Source organism: Pan troglodytes, chromosome 6 (genome assembly GCF_028858775.2).
Source record: "Pan troglodytes isolate AG18354 chromosome 6, NHGRI_mPanTro3-v2.0_pri, whole genome shotgun sequence".
Classification (NCBI taxonomy): domain Eukaryota; kingdom Metazoa; phylum Chordata; class Mammalia; order Primates; family Hominidae; genus Pan; species Pan troglodytes.
This window is the reverse complement of record NC_072404.2, coordinates 11,115,186-11,130,990: the sequence shown is the minus strand read 5'-3', so window position 1 is coordinate 11,130,990 and position 15,805 is coordinate 11,115,186. Positions and strand designations below refer to the sequence as shown.

The 15,805-nt window shown below is 46.8% G+C and overlaps 1 protein-coding gene across 5 annotated transcripts in view; it reads right to left on the bottom strand.

Annotated features, from left to right (window-relative positions):
- The window catches only part of WIPI2 (WD repeat domain, phosphoinositide interacting 2), a 41,728-nt gene extending 29,711 nt beyond the window's left edge, over nt 1-12,017 (bottom strand). Inside the window, exons 1-3 of one of the 5 annotated variants that reach the window (XM_016945740.4) lie at nt 11,704-11,997; nt 9,025-9,078; nt 2,519-2,601 (exon numbers count right to left, since the gene is read on the bottom strand). In XM_016945740.4, coding sequence (XP_016801229.1) covers nt 2,519-2,601; nt 9,025-9,078; nt 11,704-11,777 — 211 coding nt within the window. In that variant the 5' untranslated portion in view covers nt 11,778-11,997. Of the gene's footprint in view, nt 1-2,518; nt 2,602-9,024; nt 9,079-11,703 lie in introns of all 5 variants that reach the window. The other 4 variants (XM_016945741.4, XM_016945743.4, XM_016945742.4 and 1 more) reach the window with 4 other exon arrangements.
- Between the last annotated feature and the right edge of the window lie 3,788 nt (nt 12,018-15,805).

Here is a 15,805-nt window from a genome sequence, read left to right as displayed (position 1 = left end):
ATTCTTTCTGTAACAGTCACAGTGAGTGACAGCAAAGATCTGATTTTATGATGGATTGTTAAAAGTTTTGAGGGTAGACGTCAATACTGAGCCTGAACTAAATACTGAGACATGAAGAAACGTTCTTTCCTCTGAGTCTACCTATAGAAAAATGCTAGAAAACAATCTTGACATTTCACTTAGTAGCTAACCTGTTTTCTAAGAGACATTCTCTTATCTACTAAAAAAAAAAAATGTGAAAGAAGAAAGGCAGATAATATTCTAGGAATAGAACAATGTAATAGATCAATTTAAAGTATTAACCCTCAAAACATTCTTTGTCCATTTTATCATCTATTTTTAAGGGCCAAAGTTCACTAAGAAGAACACAGACATTCACGCACCCACCTTACCATGTTGGTCAGGAAACATCCACTCTTTATTTTTTATTATTTATTAAGACAGAGTCTCACTGTCACCGAGGCTGGAGTGCAATGGCACAATCTTGGCTCACTGCAACCTCTGCCTCCTGGGTTCAAGTGATTCTCGTGCCTCAGCCTCCCTATTAGCTGGGATTACAGGTGTGCGCCACCACGCCTGGCTAATTTTTTTGTATTTTTAGTAGAGACAGGGTTTTGCCATGTTGGCCAGGCTCGTCTTCAACTCCTGGCTTCATGTGATCCGCCTGTCCTGGCCTTACAAAGTGCTGGGATTACAGGCGTGAGCCACTGCGCCCGGCCAATATCCACTCTAAAAGATACTATCAAGACATCCCATTTTGTTCCACTAAAAATCTCTGGGAAATAAAGCACTAGAAGCCAGTAACTAAACTTCAATTTGAGGAAAAGGAAAGACCAGGTTTTGGCATTCTTCCACTCTTTATAAGCACTGGCCCCCAGCAAGGGAAAAAAACTCTGTGCATTTCAAAACAGATGACTACAGTGACTCCAGCAACAATTTAATAGCACAATTCAGGTGCTTCATCTGGATCTGGACTGAGTTTCAGTCATTCGTAAAAGCCTGGAGACGGGGCTGCCCTCCACTGCAGAAACCCCCGTGGGGAGCAATCCTGTGTGGCTCACGTGAAGGCAGCCAGGTGGCAGGACTTCAGGAAGGCGGGCGGCGCCTGGGATAAACAGCCCTGGCTCACACCTATGTTATCGCCCAGATCACATCTCCCAGCCTCCATGGCAGAAGAAAGGCTTTTTTGGAAGATTTAGTAAGTACCAGCAGGCAAATCTAAGGACAAAGAAAGGAGTAAAACCTAAGCCAGCCACCAGGAGCCATGAGTCAGGGACGATGATCATGGAAATTCTGCTGCCCCACTCTCTCCCTGCAAAGGGCCTGGGTACTTGCTCTTGGGGGCAGCAACAGGAAAGAGACTGCTGGGAAGAATCAGACACATCCCCTGATGGAGGTGAAGGGCACCTGCAGGCTCACCTGCAGAGAGGAGGCCAGGGCCCAGGAGGGAGTCCGAAAGGCCACACCTGCTGGCGGGCCAGGAGAACAGCATAATTAAAAGTCACCAGCACAAAGTTCAGAATCGCTGGAACCTGGGGGAGACGGAGGGTGTCATGAGCCAAGATGGCAACACTGCACTCCAGCCTGGGCAGTAAGAGCGAAACTCCGTCTCAAAAAACAAACAAAAAAGACTGCACAGAACCTCCGCACACACAAACGAGCACAAGGAGGACCGGAGAGTGTGCTCAGGAGAGGTGGATGTCAATATCCCAGCTATGATATTACACTGGGGCTTGGCGAGATGTTACATTGGGAAGAACAGGGTAAAGGATGCAAGGGACCTGTATTATTTCCTACAACTACATGTGAATCCATAACTATCTTAATTAAAAATTACGCATGTGGAAAGAGTCCAAAGCTTCCAGTCACAGTCTCCATCACGGGCTTTACTCAGCAAATATATTTTTGCACACTGTTAAGTACACACATACATAAGCTCTAATCCTGGCAATAATCTTACAGACCTGCATTATTTCTGTTTTGCAAAAAATAAAAGAAACTGAGGCCCAGAGATGAAGTAATCCATCTAGAACCACACAAAACATGACTGAGCAAGAGGCCAAAGCGCATGACCTCCCGCTGTTCCATGCACCTCTCCGACACGCGGGCCACTTCAATGCTGTAAAATGCCAACGCGGGAAAATAAATTGTTCCTACAGGGGCTGTAAAATTTTCAATTTTCTGGAAGCCCTTTATGACAGTAATTTAGATGGTTTAAATGGCATTAAAGGGGAGAGAAGTTACAGACCAGTACACATGGTATGTGCTCATGTACTGAAGACCCTCATGAACAGAGCTCCCTCGGTACCTGCCCTCCTATGTAGGCAAATGCACAGATCAGGGCAGACGGCCACAGGTGTCACCAGTTGCCACCTCTTGGGGAGATGAAGGTGGAAGCAGAGGACTGGTAAGAGGGCATCTGGACTTCAACCACAGCGTCTGAATTTTAGATCGCATTCCAATTCAAGTACAACTTTTTTTTTTTTTTAAGAAAGGGAAAAATAAAGCAAACACTTACTGCATTCATAGATCTGTTCCAGCTTATCCACAGAAGAAAGGGAGAAAAATTTATAACCGGACTTACTACCAACAGCTAGGGACCTGCAAAAAAGCCAAATTCAGAAATAAGAGCTGATACGTGCAGACAGTGACAATGTAGAAACCAGCTCCCACGTTCCCAGCGAGTTCCCAGCAAGTTCCCCGCGTGCCCTCCACAAATCAGTACAGAGCAAATCATTTCACACTGTTTGTATCAAGTGCTTGGCACAGGAAGATGCCACAAGGTCAATAAAATACAGACAATATTATTACTTAAATCCTATAAAACTTTTCTGAGGCTGGATGTGGTGGCTCACGCCTGTAATCCCAACACTTCGGGAGGCCGAGGCAGGAGGACTGCTTGAGCCCAGGAGTTCAAGATTGGCCTGGGCAAAACACTGAGACTCCATTTCTACAAAAATAACATTAAGAATAAAACAATTAGCCAGGCATGGTGGTGCCCTTGTAGTCCCAGGGAGCTACTCAGGAGGCTGAGGTGGGAGGATTGCTTGAGCCCAGGACAGAAGGTTGAGGCTGCAGTGAGCTAAGATTAATCCTGCTACTGCACTCCAGCCTGGGAGACGGAGCGAGATACTGTCTCAAGAAAAGAAACCAAAAAACTTTTTCTGGAGATCTAACATACAGGATAGTAACTGTAGTTGATAATAAGGTATTGTGTGCTTGAAATTTGCTGAGACAGCAGATCTTAAGTGTGCTTGTCACAAAAAGGTAACTATTTGAGGTGATAGATATGTTAATTAACTGGACTGGTGATCACTTCAAAAGACGTGTGTATATAAAACATCACACTGTATACCTTCAACAGATACAATTTTAATTACACCACAATAAAGTGGAGGGAAAATTAAAATAAAAATACTAAAAAACAAACTCTATAAAACTTTAAATATAAGTTTGGGATATAAGCACAAGGAATCAGCCTTACTGGTTCCCTCAAAACAAACTGAGGTTTCTCAAGTGGTCTGATATATACACACAGTATATGTCAGAGTATGAGAGTTAAGTAAGCTGGCCAGGTGCGGTGGCTCATGCCTATAATCCCAGCACTTTGGAAGGCTGAGGCGGGCAGATTACTTGAGGTCAGGAGTTTGAGACCAGCCTGGCCAACATGGCGAAACCCTGTCTCTACTAAAAATACAAAAATCAGTCAGGCATGGTGGAAGGCGCCTGCAATCCCAGCAACTTGGGAGGCTGAGGCAGGAGAATTGCTTGAACCTGGGAGGAGGTGGCTGCAGTGAGTGGAGATTGCGCCACTGCAGTCCAGACTGGGTGATAGAGCGAGACTCCAACCAAAAAAAAAAAAGTTAAGTAAGTGAATTTTCTAAATTTTAAACAAAGGCATTTAAAATCCAGGTGGGCGCAGGCATCTCTCTGTGCTTCTGCAGGCCTTTACTACCCGTGGCTCCACCCCTGTGCTGTGCCACGGCTGAGCAGTGGGCTGGAAACGAAACGGACTCCAAAGCTACCTTAGAGTCTGGAATCAAAGGCCCCGTCGTTGGCTTACAAGGAAAAAGCAGAGGATTGGTTTCATGGCCTTGCGTTTATGAGTCCATACTCATCACCCGCTTCTGCAAGGAGGCTCAAGGAGCCCACAGCTCAGCAGCCCCTCCCAGCAGGGGCCTCGGGGACACCACAGAAGGGGTTTCCTCATCAGAAAAGTGCCTCTCCAGAACCCAGTTGACCAAAGAAAGCAAAACAAGAAGCAAGTCCAGCTTTCAGCAGAAGAAAGATGAGCGAACAAGCAGGAAGCACTGGGGTACAGAGGAATCAGATACCAGGATCACTTTTAATATCTGGGAGAACATGAAAATGAGGAGGTAAAACAGAAGGCTAAAACAGGGAAGGGGCACGTTTCACACTAAGTATTTGTACCCCAAGATAGGATCAGGGCTATTTTAATGATCATGTGATTTATTAAAAACTTGAGATTTCCAACTACTCTTTCACACGTATGTGGAAGAAATGTATTCCAAGAAGAGTTGCTATAATCAGTATTAATCTGTAAAATCACATTGATTTATCTTAGAAGGATAAAAAGAACAGAAACAAAACTCTACCAGCTCATATGATTTTTCTTTGCAAAAATGTTTTGCTTCTTTACTATACTGAATTAGTTATACCAATTGTTATATCAATGAAATAATTAGGTATTATTACCTGTAAATATTTTGAAAATTAATAAAAGAACCAAGAAGAATAGAGTAATATCCCTAGGCTAAAACTAAAACAAAATCTCAGCAACCCAGAACTTTTGGGAAACTGATGTTCAGGAAAACATTTTCCAGATAACTAAGGGTTGCTATTTTAAGCATGACTCCCCCACTCCCATTTTCTGATTAAAAAAAAATTGTTCTTAAATTGTACACCTTCCTGTGTCCTTAAAACAAGGGATGACAAGTTCTTTTGAGTTGAGGGTTTGGTGTACCCCATATCAAACAGCCAGACTGTAGTGCTAAGTTTATTTATTTTATGGTTTTTTTTTTTTTTTTTTTTTTTTTTGAGACGGAGTCTTGCTCTGTCACGCAGGCTGGAGTGCAGCAGCGCGATCTTGGCTCACTGAAACCTCTGCCTCCTGGGTTCAGTCAATTCTCCTGCCTCAGCCTCCTAAGTAGCTGGGATTACAAGTGCCTGCCACCACGCCCGGCTAACTTTTGTATTTCTAGTAGAGATGGGGTTTTACCATGTTGGCCAGGCTGGTCGGGAACTCCTGACCTTAGGTGATCCACTTGCCTCCGCCTCCCAAAGTGCTGGGATTACAGGTGAGAGCCACCATGCCCGGCCTGTAGCACTGAGTTTATAAAAATATTTTTCCATCTCTTGTTTTGCCGACAGTTGTCACTTTTCCTCGTGACCATCCTGCCATCATTAACAGCCCCTGTCCTTCCTAATTTCTTGGTGACTTGGAAACCAAATCACCAAGCTTATTAGCATTATGTATAAAATGAGCTTAGAGGGGGCTTCTCCCATGGGCAAAATTAACGAGCCTTAGTCCCTGATATTTTGGGACTAATCCTTGGGTTAGACATCCCAGTTCTCTGCTGTGCTCCCTACACACAGCATTTGTTAAAACTGGACTTTGCCAATCAGGTTCAGATATTTGGAAGCTGATTTAGGATATTAAATACCTCAGCTAGAAGTTTAACCCCACAGTTTACAAAACTGTGCATTCCAATCCGTTAAGAAAGGGAAACAAAAATATTCCAAATATTTTTTGAGATACATATACCATAGTATGAGTACACTTTATCAGTAAAGATAAGTTGGTTTTTTTTTTTTTTTAGACGGAGTTTTGCTCTGTCGCCCAGGCTGGAGTGCAATGGCACAATCTCGGCTCACTGGAACCTCCACCTCCTGGGTTCAAGCGATTCTCCTGCCTCAGCCTTCCAGGTAGTTCCAGGTAGCCGGGATTAGAGGCATGCACCACCGTGCCCAGCTAATCTTTTGTATTTAGTAGAGATGGGGTTTCACCATGTTGGTCAGTCTGGTCTCCAACTCTTGACCTCAGGTGATCCACCTGCCTCAGCCTCCCAAAGTGCTGGGATTACAGGTGTAAGCCACCACGCCCGGCAAAAGTTTTTTTTTTTTTTTTTTTTTTGAGATGGAGTCTTGCTCTGTTGCCCAGGCTAGAGTGCAGTGATGTGATCTCAACTCACTGCAAACTCAGCCTCCCGGTTCAAGTGATTCTCCTGCCTCAGCGTCCCGAGCAGCTGGGATTACAGGTGACCACCATCACACCCGGCTAATTTTTGTATTTTTAGTAGAGACGGGGTTTCACCATCTTGGCCAGGCTGGTCTCGAACTCCTGACCTCGTGATCCACCTGCCCTGGCTTCCCAAAGTGCTGGGATTACAGGCGTGACCACCGTGCCTGGCCTAGATGAGTATTTTTAAAGAATGGTATTAAATATAAATATGATTGATATTTTCGTCTCAACATCAACAATCAAGTTCAACACCCCTTTGGAGATTTGGCTTTAAACAATTTCAAAATTGACCTGACCATAAAATGGCAGACATACTAATGGGAAAGGCAGAGCAACAGGTAAGTAGGAGATTTTCCCTAATACATAGCTTTATTGCCAAAAAATGTTTATTTATTTATTTTTAAGTCAACAGAGTGGGATTTATTTATTTTTATTTATTTTTATTTTTTTGAGACAGGGTCTCACTCTGCCACCCAGGCTGGAGCACAGTGGTGCGATCTCGCCTTACTGCAGCCCCAACCTCCTGGGCTCAAGGGATCCTCCCATCTCAGCCTCCCGAGTAGCTGGGACCACAGGCGCGTGCCACCACACCCGGCTAATTTTTGTTTTGTGTAGAGTCGAGGTCTCCCTGTGTTGCCCAACCTGGTCTTGAACTCCTGAATTCAAGGGATCCTCCCACCTTGGCCTCGCATAGTGCCAGGATTACAGGCGTGAGCCACTGTGCCTGTCCCCATTAGTGGGCTCTTTCATTGACAAAGGGGAAAACTAGCAAATCACAACCAAAAAAATAGGTATTGGCTTAATCCCCCATTTTGCCAGTATCCCCACCTTCAACTGTGCCTGGTGCCCAAACCCAGAGACCCTGCTCTACCCTCCCCAGAGAGTAGGCCTGTCCTTCTCTAGGGAAGGACAGAGTCACTGCTTTTTAAACGCACTTGAACACACCCTCCTCATTTCACGGCCCCACAAGCCCGCCTCTGGAGCCCTGGCCTGCCCATTCCTGAGCCTGGCGGGGATTCTGCAGTTTAAACTAGGTTGGTTCTCTGCTTTCTTCACTAGCAATTTGAGATCCCACTTCCTTTACCACTTGCTAGCTTCCAAACTGGCTAATATCTCCTTTCTCATTCTTTCTATCCTATGAGTTTAAGCCTTTTAAAATATCTTTTTGAGGTCAAGGGTGGTGGCTTGCGTCTGCAATCTGAGCTACCCAGGTGGGAGGATCACTTGAAGCCAGGAGTTTCAGACCAGTCGGGGCAACAAAGTGAAACCCCATCTCTACAAAAATAAAAAATTAAGAAATGTTTAAAATTAGAAAATGTATCTTTTTGACATTTTACTGATTAACATTTTATTAGGGTCTGGGGATGGAAGCAAAATAAATGCTTATGTTTGATCCATCATTTTTAACTGAAAGTCTCTGTCAATGGATTTAAACTTGAACATTCAACATCAAAGAGACAGTGACTGCCACTCAAAAATGAAGATGTGAGTCAGATTTTTTGCTTATTTTCCTTTTCTCCCCCTTCCCTAATCGTCAGTCCGTAAAGACTCTCCTTCTTCATCATCTTTGCGGAGAAGCCATACTTGATTGCGTGCTTAGGCGGATAGAGCCCGACACTGTAAACCAAAAGCAACCTCAACTGTGGCTGCCAGCCCAGACCTGGGAGGCCCTGGTGCCCTCTCTTTCAGGGCTATGGAAAGCCCACCCCCATCCCCGCTCCACCTCACATCCTCCACCTCCATATCCCTGTGGCCTTTCCAACTCATCAGTATCCCCAAACAGAGTTCTCTCCTTCTCGGCTTTTTCATCACGATGCTATCACATTCACCCAGAACCCAAGCCAGAAACTGGGCGTCACCTAAGTTCTCCCTCGGCTGCATGATGCACGTCCTGTGGGTCACACAAGTCCTGATGGCGAGACAGTCTCCTTCCCACTGGTCACTGCTGTTGGATGATATCCTCCTAAGTCACCCCCTGCCCTCCTCAAACATATCCTTTGCATAGCAGGCAGAATGACTTAAAACTTTAAGGGTGAAGGATCTTAGAAACCATCTTCAGGCCGGGCACAACGGCTCACACCTGTAATCCCAATGCTCTGGAGGCTGAGGCAGGAAGATCGCATGAGGCCAGGAGTTCAAGACCAGCCTGGTCGACATAGCAAAACCCTGTGCCTACAAAAACTAAAAAAAAATTAGCCAGGTGTGGGGCCTATGCCTGTAGTCCCGGTTTCTCGGGAGGCTGAGGCAGGAGGACTGCTTGAGCCCAGGAACTCAAAGTTGCAGTAAGCTATGATCATTATAACTATGCCACTGCACTTCAAACTGTGCAACAGTGAGACTCCATCTCAAAAACAAAAACCCAAACCCTTGATTTACAGATGAACAAAGAGAGGAGAGCAGTACCTTCCCAGCACAATAAGCATAACCTAGAAGAGACATGGTGGAAGAAAACAACAGGTTTCTCCTATTGTCTCCACACACTTCATAACATCAATTCTACAAACACAAGACTTGGAAAGTCAAGTCCCTTTCTTCATTCCATCCCTTTTAGACATGACATTTAAAAAAGACACTGCTACATCACTAACTTCCCACAAGCTGTGGTAGCCACTGGAAAAATGTAGTCCTTGATATTTCCATTTCAGATTCAAGTGATCCTCTCCCACTTATTAACTGGTTCACTTCAATTTCAAAAAGCCAAAAAAGTCCTCTAACATAAGCCTTCCAAGGTGATACTTTCAGAAACCAGGGTTGGAACTAACCAGACAACAGCGCGACGGCCAAGACCAGCTGCTCTTGATGCCCTTTTCACTTCTCTAGGTAAAAAAAAAAACAAAACAAAAAACAAATGGTAAAAAACAAATAAAACTCATGCACACTTTTAGGATAGGAATCATGAAAAAGTACGACATTGGAAATCATATTACCAGTACAAGAAGAAAGGCAGGACAGTTATAGTTTGGTATGTAACAAATACAAAAAGAATTTAAAAGACAAAAAAAAGGGAAATGACCCTGTAACATACATATTCTAGTAAGTGAACTGGCTTCCAAATTTTCTCACTGAATACAGTAAATGTGAGTTCTAGACGGTCATTCTTTCACTTACTAAAAATTGTGCTCCTCAATAAATTCTGGAGATTAAGAAGGGAGGAAAAGGTATAAGCCATAAAAGCTCTCTCCGGGAACTTCTCTATTTCTTTCAAGTGTAGATTTAAAGCAAATTACCGTCATTTTAGCCCAGTCAACTTCTAGTATAATCCTAGCTTACTATTCATTCCAATTTAGGTTTACACTACATCAAGGTCTCTCTGGCAAGTCAAAGTTATGAAATCTCAAAGTAACAGAAATCTCTTGAACTGTAATAACTTCGGGGAGCATGGAGAAGTGGGTAAGTGTGAAAATGTCCAAGTGTGAAAAGGTCCTATTTCAGGCCAGAGTGACACTCTTCTGTGACACAGGGAACACGGCAGTCCAGCTGAAGTAACAGTAAAAGAGAATGCTTTTCTCTATTTGATTTCATTCTGATAGAAATAATTAGTGAAAAATTTAAAGAGTGGCCGACAATGTTTTGGAAACTCTCTAATTTATACAAGGCATAAACCACCCTACTACTACTACCATTTCTTACTGGTCTCAAAATACTGTGGCCTTGGGCTTAAAAACCAAATTAGAATTGGTTTGGGATGTGTCCTTTTCCCTATCTGGATTAACATAGTCTATTCCACTTCAACTGCAACAGGTTGTCCGAATTGTTTGTTGTTCTGGCTTTTGGTCACACAGAACGCTACAGTACTTGGGAGTTTTCATCTTTACACGTTGTTATGCTATTATTTCTAAATTCACTGTCTTCAGAATTCTACTCTGTAAACAGAAAAAAAAAACAGCATGGCAGAGCAGAAAGAACATTGGAAGAGAGCTCAGGAGGCTGGATTCTACTCCTGCCCCCGCTCCACTATTAACCAATTCCAAGACCCAGGCCAGCTTGGAGCCTTTCGGAAGGATTTCCTCATCTGTAGTTGGATGAGGTGATTTGCCCCTTCCGACTCTCAATACAGTCCCACTGTGCGACTGTCTTCACAGCTTTGGGGAGGTGCTATTGAGCGCCTGCTGTACACCACCCACTGAGTGTTGGCCATTCTACAATTCACTTTTAATTTCCTAAAGAATCTTATCTTCTGCTTTGTTAATTCCACTCCGCCAGTAACAACTCAACCAATGACTTAGTAAGATGCCAAATGCCCCACTCCTTCTCTTTCCTCACTTCCTCTTACTCACTTCCAAGATGGCTCTCCTCCCTGCCAACCCCATAACTCACTCATCTCTCCCCAGAAAGCTCGCTCTTCTATTAACCATCCCCACAAGTCCTCCTCCCAGGCAGCATCCAACCTGTATCAGTGTGGACAAACAGCGTTCCGAACGCACGGGCTGGCATTAAGGCCTTCTCTTGCCCTGACGATGACCCACCCGCTGGAGCTCTGAGACTCCTGGGGCACTGGTCCGTAACGCCTCTCTTGGCTCAGTTTCTCCCTAGCTAGGTCAGATGCCAAGGTTATTGCTAAGTTTGTTACTTGCTGAAGAAGACATCAAAGTTGATGTCCCAAAAAGAACAGTGAGGGCCGCGCACGGTGGCTCACACCTGTAATCCCAGCACTTTGGGAGGCTGAGGTGGGCGGATCACTTGAGGTCAGGAATTCGAGACCAGCCTGACCAACATGGTGAAACCCCGTCTCTACTACAAATACAAAAAAGTTGGCTGGGCACAGTGGCGCGTGCCTGTAGTCTCAGCTACTTGGGAGGCTGAGGCAGGAGAATCGCTTGAACCCAGGAGGCGGAGGTTGCAGTGAGCTGAGATCGCACCACTGCACTCCAGCCTGGGCAACAGAACAAGACTCTGTCTCAAAACAAAACAAACCCCAAAAAACAAAAACAAACAAAAAAACAGTGAGAAACGAAGAAAAGAAAATCAAGAGAGAGAGAAGGGTCTTAAGACGATGAAAAGACAAGGAGAAGGGCCTGATTCAAAGGAGAGTGAGTGGGAGACGCTGAGCAAGCAGCGGGAAGAGGAGACGAGAGGAGAGGAAGCGACCCACTCCCAGCGCTCCACAGGCGGCCAAGACAAGTCAAGCCCCAAAGTTCGGCCCCAACTTTGCGAGTAGTTAAGTCTGAAGCCAGGGGGCCTCCCCGCAAGAGGGTGAAAGCAGCCCCCTCTCCACCACCTCTCCCGCTCCGGGACCGCAGCTCCAGGCCAGCACCCGAGGGTCTCCCTGGAGGGCGCCCCTCCCTGCACGCCCCGGGCCCGCCCCTGGGGACGCCTCTGCGCGCCTTGGCCCGCGGGGAGGCCGAGCCTGCGACGCCGCCGAGCTTGGCAGCAAGGCCCTCCCCCTAGCCTGGGTCCGACGCTGGCCTCACCCCGACTCCGACCCCCGACCCCGGCCTTACGTGTTGTCCTGGTTGAAGTTGGCGAAGAGCAGCTGGCCGGCGCCGGCCTCCCCGCTCTGGCTCGCCAGGTTCATGGCTGGGCGCGCGGCGAGTGGGCCCGGCCGGGGAGGGCGCGCGCGCGAGGGCGGGTCAGGCTGCACTCAGGGTCGGCGCCGGGCCCCGCTCGCCGCCTCGGTCGCCGCCACTCGCCACCCTGGGATCAAACGCCGCCTCATCCCGTCCCCGCTCTTGTTTATGCTCCAGAGCCGGGGCACCCGGTGCGCCTGCGCGGCCCCGCCCCCGCGACGCACGGCCTCGAGCGGCGCAGTCGCACTGCGGAGGCCCCGCCCTCTCACCGCCTGCCTGGGCTTCGGTTCCGGTGGATCACGCACGCGTGGGGACGCGTCGGGGCCTGGCTGAGGGCGAGCCGCGGCCGCTCATGCGCATGGGGCAGAGCTGGCGGGAGTCTGTTTTCTGCGTACCCTCCTCTTAATAACACTCAATGGCCAGGCACGGTGGCCTGTAATCCCAGCATTTTGGGAGGCCAAGGCGGGCGGATCACCTAAGATCAGAAGTTCGAGACCAGCCTGGCCAACATGGTGAAACCCCGTCTCTACTAAAAATACAAGAAAAATTAGCCGGGCTTGGTGGTGTACGCCTGTAATCCCAGCTACTCGGGAGGCTGAGGCAAGATAATCGCTTGAACCCAGGAGGCGGAGATTGCAGTGAGCCGAGATCATGCCACTGCAATCCATCTAGCCTGGGCCATAGAGCGAGACTCTGTCTCAAACAACAACAAAAACAAAAACAAAAACACCCCAATGGGCCCTCCATGTGCCAATCACTGTGCTGAATGCTTCTGCGCATTACCTTATCATTTTATTATTTTTAAAGACAAGGTCTCGCTCTGTTGCCTAGGCTGGAGTGCAGAGGCTCAATCACAGCTCACTGCAGCCTCAAACTCAGGCTCAAGCGATCCTCCCACCTTAGCCTCCCAAGTAGCTGGGACCACAAGTGCATGCCACTGCTCCCTGCTAACTTTTAAGTTTTTTGTAGAGATGGGGTGGGGGCGGGGGGGGTCTTACTCTGTTGCCTAGGCTGGTCTCGAACTCCTGGCCTCAAGTGATGCTCCCACCTCGGCCTCCCAAAGTACTGGGATTACAGATGTGAGCCACTGTGCCCAGCCACATTATCTTATTTGATGCCCATTACAATCCTATGTAGAGAATAGTATATCATAATTTTACAGATTTGAAAATCGAGGCTCAGAAATAATTATTTGCCAAGCGCTAGATCTGAGACTGGAAACGTCCTGTTTCTCCAAGGTCCATACTGTCTGGGTTCCTGGGACAGAATCTTCCCTTAAATTTATTCATTCATTCAACAGTATTTAGGACGCACCTCTCATGTGAACTAAATAGGCCTCCTCCTTTCCCTCAGAGAAGTTATAATGGGGAGATATTTAAATATAAATAGAAGGCCAGGTGTGGTGGCTCTTACCTGTAATCCCAGCACTTTGGGAGGCTGAGGCGGGTGGATCACCTGAGGTCGGGAGTTCCAGACCAGCCTGGCCAACATGGTGAAACCCCGTCTCTACTAAAAGTACAAAAGTTAGCTGGGTATGGTGGCGGGCACCTGTAATCTCAGCTACTAGGGAGGCTGAGGTGGGAGAATTGCTTGAGCCCCACAGGTGGAGGTTGCAGTGAGCCGAGATTGCACCTCTGCACTCCAGCCTGGACGGACGACAGAGCGAGACTCCATCTAAAAAAATAAAATAAAAGAGGCTGGGCATGGTGACTCATGCCTGTAACCCCAGCACTTTGGGAGGCTGAGGCAGGTGGATCACCTGAGGTCATGAGTTTGAGACTAGCCTGCCCAACATGGTGAAACCCTGTCTCTATGAAAAATGTAAAAAATTAGCCAGTTGTGGTGGCATGGCCCTGTAATCCCAGCTACTCAGGAGACTGAGGTGGGAGAATTGCTTGAACCCAGGAGGTAAAGGCTGCAGTGAGCCGAGATCATGCCACTGCACTCCAGCCTGGGCGACACAGTGAGACTCCATCTCAAAAAATAAAATAAATAAATATAATTAGAAACTCGGGGGTACAATGAGCGAATATATATATATATATATATTTTTTTTTTTTTGAGACGGAGTTTCACTCTTCTTGCCCAGGCTGGAGTGCGATGGCGCAATCTTGGCTCACCGCAACGTCCACCTTCCGGGTTCAAGTGATTCTCCTGCCTCAGCCTCCCGAGTAGCTGGGATTACAGGTGTGCACCATCACACCCGGTTAATTTTTGTATGTTTAGTAGAGACGGGATTTCTCCATGTTGGTCACGCTGGTCTCGAACTTCCGACCTCAGGTAATCTGCCTGCCTCGGCCTCCCAAAGTGCTGGGATTACAGGCATGAGCCACTGTGCCTGACCATGAATGCATATATAGAAGTCACACAACCTATATTTAAGGGACAGGGACTGTGCTATTGAGAAGGCTCCTGGAAGAGATGAGACCTGAAGTTTGAGTAACTAGTCTAAGGGGATGAAAATACTCTATATGGGAAGGGCTTGAGGATGAGGGTGTGACCTGTCCAAAGAACTCTATGTTCAGAGTGAAAAGGCAGACACAAGGCAAGATTTGGCAGGAGAGATAGGAGGTGGCTAGATCAAGCTGCGTATTGTTACGCAAGGAACTGACCATTATCTGATTATTGTCCATAAGAGCAATAGTCTGCAGTTAAAGACAGGCAAGAAAGTGGAACAATCTAATGAGTGCTTACAGAAGTTAATTCTAATTATAGGGTCAAGAACGCATTGGAAATCATTGAGGAAAGGATGGTCTTTTCAATAAAAGGAATAAATACCCCTACCCCACACCACATTCAAAAATTAATTTGAGATGGATTACAGTCCTAGATGTGAGAGGTAAAAACAATAGAATTTCTAGAAGGAAACAAGAGAATGCCTTCATGATTTTGGGATAAACAAAGTAGTCTAAACAGGTACTTTAAAGCGGATGTGTTGGCTCATGCCTGTAATCCCAACACTTTGGGAGGCTGAGGCAGGCGGATTGCTTGAGTCCAGGAGTTTGAAACCAGACTAGGCAACATGGGGAAACCCGGTCTCTACAAAAATACAAAAATTAGCTGGGCGTGGTGGTGTGTGCCTGTGGTCCCAGCTCCTTCAGAGGCTAAGGCGGGAGGATGGCTTGAGCCTGGGAGTTCAAGCCTGCAGTGAGCTATGACCGCGCCACTACACTCCAGCCTGGGTGACAGAGCAAGATCCTGTCTCAAAACAAAACAAGTTCTTTAAAAAGTAGTAACCACAGGCTGGGCGCGGTGGCTCACGCCTGTAATCCCAGCATGTTGGGAGGCCAAGACAGGCGGATCACGAGGTCAGGAGATCGAGACCATCCTGGCTGACATGGCGAAACCCCGTCTCTACTAAAAATACAAAAAATTAGCCGGGCGTGGTGGCTGGTGCCTGTGGTCCCAGCTACTCAAGAGGCTGAGGCAGGAGAATGGCGTGAACCCGGGAGGTGGAGGTTGCAGTGAGTTGAGATCGCACCACTGCACTCCAGCCTGGGTGACAGAGCGAGACTGTCTCAAAAGAAAAAAAGTAGTAACCACAAAATGAGAGATTGGCCTTCATCAACATTGAGAAGAATGGGCTATTTTCAAGAGACCATTAAGAGAGGAAGAAAAGGCAAGCTTTAGGGATACATATATTTATTATATATATATATATATATTTTTTTTTTTTTTTTGAGACGGAGTCTTGCTCTGTCACCAGGCTGGAGTGCAGTGGCACGATCTCGGCTCACTGCAACCTCTGCTTCTAGGGTTCAAGCGATTCCCCTGCCTCAGCCTCCCAAGTAGCTGGGACTACAGGCGTGTGCCACCACACCAGGCTAATTTTTTGTGTTTTAGTAGAGATGAGGTTTCACCGTGTTGGCCAGGATGGTCTCAATCTCCTGATCTCATGATCTGCCCGCCTTGGCCTCCCAAAGTGCTGGGATTACAGGCATGAGCCACCACGCCCGGCCTGCAATATATATATTTTTGACAAAGGAATTATACCCAGAACCTCTGCGCATCAATAAGAAAAATATAGACAGCTTTT